The following is an 11,115-nucleotide window of genomic DNA, read 5'->3' on the forward strand; positions in this document are numbered from 1 at the left end:
CTGGGCATCATATATGGTGGCAGATAGGTCTGAAGTAGCCTGGATGCCAGGCCCATGACACGCTATAGCTAGGCCCAGTTAGCCAGCGTGCCTGTGGATAGGACCTACTGTAACTGAGGGGGGCTTTGGTGTAATTTCATTGGAGCATGTCGGTCCTGGAGCCATTGAACTGGCCTGTGTAGGCTCTGCAGTCTTGTACCCAGGCTAGGTCCGATGTTCCGGCCAGCCTACCAGAATCCACCAGGCATGTTATCAACGTGCACAACTACATGTGTGGTGAAGATCGTTAGCATCTCAAATTCTCACTACTACCAAGTAATAAGCTAGACTTTCAGGATCTTATTCGACCTTTGTGTGCCACCACCTTGTCAGGTCAGGGACCAATTATCATACGCGTACGGATCAATACACAACTTCTCGAGTTATGCTGTTCACAAACACACACAGAGAGAGACAGACAGACATACATACAGACAGAGACAGGCAGACAGAGAGAGAGAGAGACAGAAAGACAGAGAGATGGTACAGAAAAACAACCTTCTTGGCGTTCAAGATAACGTCCCCGCCCTACTGTACATTCTCAGACATACATGTACGCGCACCTGGTACTCAGTTTAGTCCGGGAAAAGACCTAGGGATCTATCTCGAACACAGCCGTCTCAAATTGTTGACAGCCACTCTTCAGAGTATCGGGCGAGTCTGAAATTGCATGCCTTAACTGTATCAACATGGAACACAACTCTTTCTTCCACAGACATCAACCAAATTACACGTAGACGTCCACGTTATGAGTAAATGGACAACATGATGTACAATAACGACATTCGGGTCCTCTATTACTATTATCAGAACCATTTTCCCCATATGAAAAATTTGTGGACATTTATATGCTTCTTCTGTAATGTAGATCAAATGCTTTTTCGATAGAAATGAAAAGGCTTGCCGCTAACGAGAGCACGTTTGAGCCTCGGGGTTATATATCAATTGTAAAACAGTCTTTCTTGCTCGTATACGTTTCTCTACTTTCTAGTAAAGTGGGTTCTATTTCTGAAAGCCTCACATGGCTAACAGTTCACTTTTATCACCAGATGACGTTTTCATGTACCTCCTTATGTAATTTACCATCTATTGATAAACGTGCTTTTTATTTCAAAACCAGCTGCCTCTTTTTATGGAATATCTATAGATGCTATCAACAGGCAGCCGGGCTATTCAGAAAGACAAAGAGGTTTTTTTTCAGAACTGATTCAATGCAAAGATGTTGGCTCAGGACACTGCCAAGCGTTTTACCTGTTTTTACAGAAACGAGAGTTTGTGTGTTTAATTATACCAAAGGCTTGTCGAATATATATCTTGTCCAGACATTATTTTGTGTTTGTAGTGTATATTACGATATGACAGGGTAATAGTCATGGTTTGAATTTCAACTATATTAAATGCGAATCCCTAAAACGTCGCGTCACCAGATGCTAATTACAGGTGCGAAAATATTACCTTTCTTAATGAAATATAAGAAGGTACCTCATTGGGTCCGATTTATGTTTTTATACAGATAAAGTCGAAGGATTCAGACAATATTTAACGTTACATCATGTCCCCGTCGACTATGACTAATGGTATTGAGGAGACGAGTGACATTTCCATACTTAAGTTCCATGCATGTTGTCAGGGAACATAATCCAACCTGTCATCTTCACAACCATACCTCATGTATCAAGCGCTTTAATCGGACGTTCCGCAGCTACAGAAATTTTACCAACAAGAAATCGGACATTCCAGACTTCCGGGAAGTATCTAGGGTTTTCGTAAAAACCACCGTAATGTTGCAAGACTCTCGAACTCGTACTCGTACACAACCAGACGTACAAGCTTATCAATCAACCAGAGATTATAGCTATATCCTCCATAAACGTTCAGTTGATACTTTCCACGGATTAGATATCTGCTGCTCTGTAATCAAATCATTTCAAATTTTTCACAACAATACGGTCGAAGAAATACGCAAGTATACAACATATAAAATACACACGTCCCGTCTATCCACTTTCATGTCAGAACATCCATTGCGCTTGAAAATCCCCTGCAACCAATTATATTTGACAAAGCGAGGAATTAATAAGTCTTGGCGGACCTGACCGATTGTTATCACCGTATCACCAGGAGGGTCGGTGGAAATGTTAGTCTGCCGTGTCTTTTATGACGTTCGTGCGACAAAAACTAATTAAACCTCGAGTGTATCCTGATGCGTCACTGAAACTTCGTGCTATGTAAACCGATATTCCATCTTTGTGTAACACAAAGTCGTGTGGCGTAGCGGCAGAGTGCTCGACTCGGAACCTAGAGGTCCAGGGTTCGACTCCTGACATGCCACCGATCTTGTGCCCTTGGGAAAGGCACTTCGCTCAGGTGAAAATGAGTATTGTCTTGTCCCCTGTGTTGGTGGTGGCATTAATATAAGTTTGAAAAACTTGAGTGTGCCGTCACCACGTCTTGTGATTACATGTTGGAAATTATAAAAAAAACACAAAACGTATCAGATGATGAAAAGTCATGTTTTGAGTGTAATGTAATCTTCTTTTATCATGGTACGGGTATATGTTTTAGGTGGCTGAGATGTGGGTTTGTATGTCCGTTTGTCGGGGAGTAGCGACGGTTGTGGGGAGGATGGGATTTGATTTTGACAGTTGATTGATGGGGAGGACAAGTCTGAAGGGGACACAGCACGAACCAGATAAAGGCATGCGGTCGAATTCAGGAAGGGTTTTAATATCTGATTGAATTACATCATACAATTTACACCCCTTCACAGTTTAGAAACATTCACGAAAACCCATTACACTTCCGGAAGGTCTGTAAACTTGAAGGTCACGAAAACCCAAAATACCTTCTGGCCTGGAAGTTTCAAATTTCTTGTTTTTAGTGTACAGATTGTTGACATACTACTACCACAAGGCACTACCAGTAGAGCAGCAGACAGCCAATTCCTTTCATTTTTTCCAACCAATAATCTTCTGCTAGGATTATAAGATTAAGGCCAAATGAACAGGTTTTGCATGTTTTAGTCGTAGAGTTATTTTCTTTGCCAATCGCCTTGTCGTTGATCCACTCTATTGTTAAATCCTATTGATTTTGATTTGGAGTGTTTCCGATATAGCGTCCACACTTTCGTAGCATCTTTGGCCATTCAGTCAATTGGAACTCCTCGAAATTTGTGCCATGGAAGCTCCCATGAACAACATCATAATTCTTTTACCACAGACGATATTCTAAGTTATAGCCCAGGTCTATTCTCTAAACGGTTAATCAGTTGCACATCTCTCCCAACTGAGCGAGCTGACTTCGTATTTTAGCCACGTATCTGGAATCCAAATTGGCTTTTCGGAGAAGGGCGCCCAGCAAGTCCGTCAATACTAATGATATTTGCTAATGGCCTCCCGAAAACGATAAAAGCGTAAATTGGATTCCGCAAGCAACTACACGAAGAAAGGTCCTAACACAGTGAGACCGTGCAGTATACAGTATACATGTATATATAGTTAGTGACTGAAGGATCTTATTATTAAATAGGTGATGATGTGCAATTTTCGTAAATCCGTGCATGTTTTGGGGGATCGTTTCTTATAGAAAAAGAAGACGGGAATCCCAGAAGTGAATGAATTGCCTGACCAAAGACCCATCTCATGATGGTAGAACCACTGTAGTGTAGGTTTTATTCATGAAGTATTTACGTTCGTTTTTTTATTAATGTTATAAAATGTCATTGGCTCCATGTTAGAACACACACACACGAGCGCGCGCGCGCGCACACACACACACACACACACACACACACACACACACACACACACACACACACACACACACACACACACACACACACACACACACACACACACACACACACACGCACATCGTGTGGTACACACCATGCTAGACACAAATATTCAGCCATGTGCAACAATTAGAGCATCTGGCTTGTATCATCTAACGCAATGCAACACGACCTACAACTCTAGTATCGCATGTGTAATTCGATATATTGCAACAAGTAGTGCCATAAAAGTGCTCTTACACAGCTTGGGTGTTTTATAACCTGTCAATCGATACAACCCATGTTATATGGCGGGGTGAGAGAACACATTTAGCGGGTCAGAGCATTCGGAATATTCTGCTTCAGGTGCTCTCGCTATTATACAGCAGACGACGTAGATATACCACTCTAGTTTGTAATCTGGTATACAATGTATGGTACATGTATGGTGAGCACGGTAGAATAAGGTCGGGGAAAGGTTCAGCTGCACACAACACACAACTTTGTATTCCCTTGGTGAATTCAAGCACTCTACACGTAGAGACCTTCAACACCTTACAGTAAGGTATTGCATGTAAACTGGCAATAAAACCACCATTCTGTAGGCATACTGAATGTTTCTTTACGTTGCAGGTCAGGATGTATATTCATCTAACAATTCTGATCGATACCTTATAAGCTGCGAGAATACGAAACGCCTATTTTCGCCAACGGGAGGAAAGCTTGCTGTGATTGTGATTGTCAATATGCCGGATACTTGTATGTCCACATAATACCGGAGGAAAAGATGAAATGTACTTTGCTGAATTATGTAGGCCCATCCAATCTCTTCACTTAAACCATGTCAATCAATGCCAATCCTCGGCGCTCTCTCGGCGATGGTATGACCAGATTCGAAACAGTCGCCGAGGTGACGGCGGTCATGGCGCTCTCATCGCACTCCCATGGCGACCTTGGCGCTCTCTCCGCGCTCTGGCCCAATTTCAGGTCGCAGAGAGAGCGCCGTGAGAGCGCCGTCTAAGTGGAATGGGAGTATTAACACTAACAGTCATGTACACCGCATCTCTACTCAAAATGTATTCTGTAGCGGACCAACTCCCCGTCCCCTGATACGAGTATGTCTGTCTTTCTAGCCAATTTTTACTCTTTCCAGGCTGTTGTTTCATAGCACGTATCGCCGAAGCAACGCGTTTCCGAAGAGAGGATGTTAAGTACTAGTGTTCTGACAGCACTGTTTTTGGGAGAACTCCGATTGGGAAAAAGATGGATAACTGACTGAAAGGCATCAATTGTCGCCTCCCTCTGCTACATGTGACAGTTCAGTTCGGGGACGTCTCTCGTCTCGGAGATAGGATAGCGATGATTGCTTCCCAGGAATTAACAGTCTTTTACAGTAAAGCTCGCAAATCGCCTGAACAGTTGTTTAACCACCTCGTCCCAGACAGACTGTGTGATTTATACCTCCATAACGAAATCACGCCCGCCTGGCTGCGAGCTGGGGCCTTACTGTTAGCCTGATTAAATCGCGTTACCAGCGGCTCGCTTGTCAAATAACCAGCCCCTTATTGGTACTTTTAGGACTGCATTGAAATACTGGTCGTTCCTTTAGAGGGAAATGACCACACGTTCTAGAGAAGGGGGCCGTAAAGTCCTGTATGTAATTCTGAAGTCACAATTCTAAACCGGGGCCCGGCCGGACTGTTTAAATGAACTAAAAATAAAAATATTCACATCAAGAATATGTATAGAAACGTTTTGTGTTTCTTGTTGTCTTTTATATCATACTTTTCATTCCCTCAGACTGCCAGGCCGGGCCCCGGTTTGGAAAGCGTAACACGGGCTGCCTTACCGTGCGTGGCTTGATGAAAACTCAGTGACGGCAATATTTAAGTTTTGCTAAGTACTTCCGAAAGGTGGCCTGTATTAGCTTTTTTTCGCACTTTTCAACGTTACAGAGAGCAACGACCAACGTCATACATGTAGTTTATACGTCATACATACTGTTTCATACATGTAGTCCATAGAGGTTCGAAATGCAATCTGTACCAGCCTGTATTAGGCATGCCCCTCAATCCTCAGGAGCAATTTCTCCCCGCCTGGTTTGTCTATAACGGATAGTTCTGGCGGTGACCTCCACTTAGCGTTCTCCTGAGAGGTCAATCGACCGTGGAGAGCCCGGTGTTTGGAGAGAGGAGGAAGCAAGCAGAATAACGTCGTTGTCTGGAAAGATACGGCGTGACAATACCCCTCTCATGTATATCCGAGGAGTTGTTTTGTTATGGAATTTTGACTTGGAGTCGGAGAATTTCGAAGCTACTGCAACAGTGTTTGAGTTTTTGCATAGAAACGGACAAATCAGAAACCTGAATCCCCCTTGTACATGCTGCGTATATGCGATTACGTACTAACTGCATATTTTACTGGGTCCTGACTAAATCCGGATCTGAAACCCGGACAAAAAGTTTTCTAAAAAACGTTGCCAAGAAAGGTAACGTCGGCATGAATAACTGAGCTACCATTCTTACAGAGCGCTCTACTTATAATTGGCTTCCTTCTGCTGTAATGAGTATCATTCATACTCAACATCCGCAGGCGAAAGTGCCTCACTAATGATAACTATTCAACACTTTGCTATAATTGCCCCCTTTCAAACTGCCGCATTTTTTCTATCAACTATTGACAAGCCACCGACGTAAGTACCGGATCCACCTGTACGTAGAATGTTATTTTTGGCAGCTCACCTTTGGAACATCTTTCGGATGACGTCAGTGTCCTTCCGTTCAGGTCTAGTGTCGACGGGACTCCTTCAGGAACAAGAATAGGTGGGAATTCGAAGTAGACGGGGGCATCAAGCCGATTTCACACACATATATGAGCCGCGCCATCGCCCAGACGTAACTGCATACATGTGTCCCGGCCGCTAGGTGCGTCCTGTGGAAGACTCCGTCCGTCTCCGGACTGCCAAGCGCGCTCACTACCCGGGGATTTTATTGGACGGGGATGACTTGGCACGTACCACAGTGAAGGCTTGGTGGGGGTGCGGTTATTTCATTGCACTCATTCACAAGTTAGACAGACCATCGCTGCTCAAAGATGAAGTTTAACAAATATCAAGAATTTCTTGTATGCTTCAAACTCTGTAGGACGCTGATTACCTTCGCCAAGAAGGTTATGTTTTCAGGGGCGTTCGTGTATGTGTGTGTTTGTGTGTGTGTGTGTCTGTAAACACGATAACTTGAGAAGGCCTTGATGGATTGTCTTGATACTTGGTAGGTGGGTAGGTCTTGATGAGACCTCAAAATGATTAGATTCTGGACCCCCTAGCGGCTTATTATGGTACTGCAGCTGAACTTCCGGTTTTGATATCTCATGATCTAGACATGCTATGGTGATGAAATTTAGATGGTAGGTAGCTCTTGTGCTGGGAAAGAAGTGACGTGAGTTTAGGCCCCCTAGCGGCTTGCTCTGGAACTGCAGGGATAAATTCTTGAAAATATTCAAAAGGGGATAACTCAAGAACCGGTTGACGGATCGTTGTGATTTTTGGTATGTAGGTAGCTTATGTGATGCTTAATATAATTGTGTGACAATTATGCAAATATGGATGTAATTTGCATAATTTATGGGGAAATTCTATAAATCAGCTCCATTCAATGATAGGACAATTGAAGCTTGTGACATTGGTAATTGACAATGAGAGAAACACAGGAAGATATTGATTATATTAATAATGACTTAATTTGCATAATTAATGAGAAAACTTTATAATCATGTAACGATAACTGCCTGGAATTTCATACTTGTGGTATTTGAAAGTTAAATTGAGGTGAACATCATTAAACATAATTTATTCAAATCAGAACCTCATTTGCATAATTTATTAGGAAATGCTAGAATGCATTGTTTGTTAATATAAGATTGTCTTTTGGTTGAAATTATGATAAAATGATATACTTCATGAAAATTAGGTTCCTATTTCTTAAATCAGGGGGGAATAATCTAATCTAAACTTTGTCAGTCATAAAGATTAACATCATTTGGCGAAGGTATGAGATCGGGGAACTCTAGTTTAAATTTGCGGCGAGTGGAATAAACCATGTCCATGGGTTTAAGAACTGTAGGTACGGCCTAATTACAACTGGCTCTTTGCATTTTGAAATGACCTCGGTGCCGAAGTGTAGTCGTAGCTATACCCATTCAGTCCAGAATACCTGATGGCATGATGATATGGCCTATCTCACACACAGGGTCTATAACCACGCAGCGTTATACACGGCCGGGGGTGTAGTTGATTGTGATATTAGCATTCTCAAACGGCGGCGAGAGAGCTCCTACAGTCCCGAAGAGAGCCCTACCAATCCACGATAGATACCTGAAGAGGCTAAGGTGGTGCTGGTGTATTCATGGCATGATAATACGTCAATTCCAGTTGACACAAAATCACATATTGCTGAGTACATGACTGTACATAATACAAAAAAATGCAATATCAAGGTGCCTGACTTCTAGTCTGTTCCAGTCCCAAGACATTTCCTTGTACATCTTAACAATTTCCTTATTACCCTTGTTGAAGAGGATCTAAAGGACAAGACACGACGTTTCAGCGTCTCCTTCTTGTAAGATGGCAGCAAGATAACGTATTTATAAGTCTTTTCGCCCGTAAAATGGGCGCCCATAATGATGTTTGCGCCGCCATTGCATTCCAGAACTGGCTAATGTTTGCAGATTATCGGGGCAAAATTAGATTAAGTCGCAAGGAAGCACTTATTTTCTGACAGCTATGTGCTTATGCACTAAATGTTGACTCCGTTTTACGCTGAATTATTCAAAAGTCTTACTTGTATCGACGTCAATAGATTTTTCAAATAGAAAGGCCGGAAAGCCAGACATTTATGTAAGTTGATGACACACGATATACATGCATAACGTTAGGTGCTCGAGCTCTGACTATGATACTGCATTTGAAGAAAGAAAAAAAAGGTGCATTTATTCATTTGGACAGTTATTAAAACAACTATTAATTTAGTTGTGAGCTGCTATTAGACTTACGTAAAAAGTGCATAAAAGCATTTCCAGTCTAATGAACAGATTATAGGATGTCATTCATGCATCATCGAGAACCGCCATGTTTTACAACCTGTAGTTTACAGGTGAGCCGCTGGAGGCGTTGTCATGTTGACCACGGCTGGAGCGGCAGGCCTGAAAAGCAAATATAAGAATATGTTTCATTTGTATAATGTCATTGGTTTCAGTAAATTTTGAGCAATTTTCTTACATTTCACTGCAAGGGTTCAATTTTATCATCAAATGTAGAGATATAGTTCTACTTACTAAGGATTTGAGGTTTATTTTCTGTGGACTACAATAGTACATCGCACATTTTTTTTCTGTGTGTTGTTTATTCTACAAAATTAATTCACATGCATCCCTTGTGTTGTGACAGATGTTTTTCTTACACACAAATTTAACATTTAAACATATATGTACATACAGAGTTCTATGTAAGGCCACACCGACTTAATTTTATGGATCTCATTGGACCCCCAAACTAGTGCACGCGGGCGAATAAAATAAAAATCCGGCCAAAAATAAAAATGCTACTAAACCACAGGAATACAGAGGTAAAGCTGGTATTGTGAATTTACGGCAGAACATAGCAACATATACGACAGGCCGGCACAGGCTGGCTTTTTGCGGATTTATGAATCGGCACTGTACGTATGTACTGAGATCTTGAGTCGTGTAGCTTTGGTAGCCTGGTTGCCGTCCTCTGGCTCCGTACTGTCGCTATATAGCAAGCTACCATCCAGGCCATAGCCTCGGATGACGTGATCCTTTTTTTTTTTTGAGAACAGACGAAAATCAATGCGCGCGCGGATGTCATCCATAAAATTAAGTCGGTGTGGCCTAAATGTTCCTTACTGGCAACATGAGCATCCACAGGCACAGTTCTTCACTTTTCCCGTGCACATGGCACAACCTGTCAACAAAAGATAAATATTAACACAAATATACGTTCTACATGTAAACCCATACACTCTAAACTATACAATATGTAGAATCATTTCTGTTCTAAAGTAGAGCTGTGTGTGCTTGGATTAATTCCGACGGATGGGTACTCTCTCTACAACAGAAACGTTTTTTTAATCCCTCTCATTCTCAGTGAAAGATACAAACAAGCGTTTATTAGAATTACACACCTAGAAAAACATACAGAAATTAGCAATGAAAAAGTGTTATTGAAGCATCACTGCGCATAGTAATAGAGAATCATAATGATATGTTTATAGATTTAGGACTTTAATTTATGTTTTTAATTAACTGAATCTTTGTTATATCTTTTGTCTGGCCCTTACCTCAATGAAAAAAAAGTAGCCTGCAGGTCGATTTGAGCTTCTCATGAATAGTTGCAAAAGTTACTAATTAAACAACCGGGGTACTTACAGGTGACAGACACATTGCCGTGCAGTTTGCAGCCGACACACTTACAGCCGTCCCCACACCGACAGTCATCCCCGCACTGACACGTCCCGCCGGCACACGAGCACGCACCGCCTGGGCAGTACGAACGTCAGGGAAAAGCACGTCCGAATTTTTAGTATTACCGAAATTAAAGCACGTAGTTTTCATAGACGTCCACCTGATATCAAAACTCACATGCTAGCCGCTAGTCGGGGTGATGGTACTGTATGTGCAACCCCATAAATATATGGGTCCCGCGGGACAAGGGATTTTATCATCATAGCAACGCACGCCCTTCAACAGTCACTGAACTACGTGAGAGGTGTGCAGTGAGCCGAACCAGAGCCCGCCATATTATAGGCAAGGATACACTGTATTTACATATAAGCAAGGATATAACGTTGCCAGATATTTAGAGTACTATAATACGTTATTGTCTATTGAACAAAGCACTGCGTGCTATTCAGAACTCTTAAGAGCTAAAGAGTGGCAATGACTTGGAATTTTGCGCTCGTATAACAGTTACGTGTTCTGCAGCATGTACTGCGTCTAAATACAGTTCAAAGTCCACTCAGGTAACGTTACTATTGGATACGAACTCCTGAAGTTTATATAAAATGCAGATTCTGAAGTTAAATATGGTGCTACTCACTCTGCGCACAGTTACAGGGATCAGGCATTTTGTTGTGTCGTTCTGTCTCGATGGCTATTGTCGTAAATGCGGGGATCGTGAAGATTCAGTCCACTGTTCAGGTGCTTTTGCAGTCAGTACGCAAGGAAACTCTGGCCTACTGCCCCGAATAACGTTGACAGGCATGTGGTTGGACAACACCACATTTCAG

At 42.2% G+C, this 11,115-nt stretch overlaps 1 protein-coding gene across 1 annotated transcript; it reads right to left on the reverse strand.

Moving 5' to 3' along the window:
* Positions 1 to 8,429: 8,429 nt before the first annotated feature.
* LOC109475058 (metallothionein 20-III-like) lies at positions 8,430 to 11,115 on the reverse strand. The gene is made up of 4 exons (XM_019775599.1): positions 10,926 to 11,115; positions 10,256 to 10,366; positions 9,734 to 9,791; positions 8,430 to 9,010 (listed from the first exon to the last, which is right to left on the reverse strand). The coding sequence occupies exons 1-4, from the start codon at positions 10,951 to 10,953 to the stop codon at positions 8,956 to 8,958; spliced, it is 252 nt and encodes an 83-aa protein (XP_019631158.1). The 5' UTR covers positions 10,954 to 11,115; the 3' UTR covers positions 8,430 to 8,955.

This window comes from Branchiostoma belcheri, unplaced genomic scaffold, assembly GCF_001625305.1.
Source record: "Branchiostoma belcheri isolate BF01 breed outbred unplaced genomic scaffold, Haploidv18h27 scaffold320, whole genome shotgun sequence".
In the NCBI taxonomy this organism is placed as follows: Eukaryota; Metazoa; Chordata; class Leptocardii; order Amphioxiformes; family Branchiostomatidae; genus Branchiostoma; species Branchiostoma belcheri.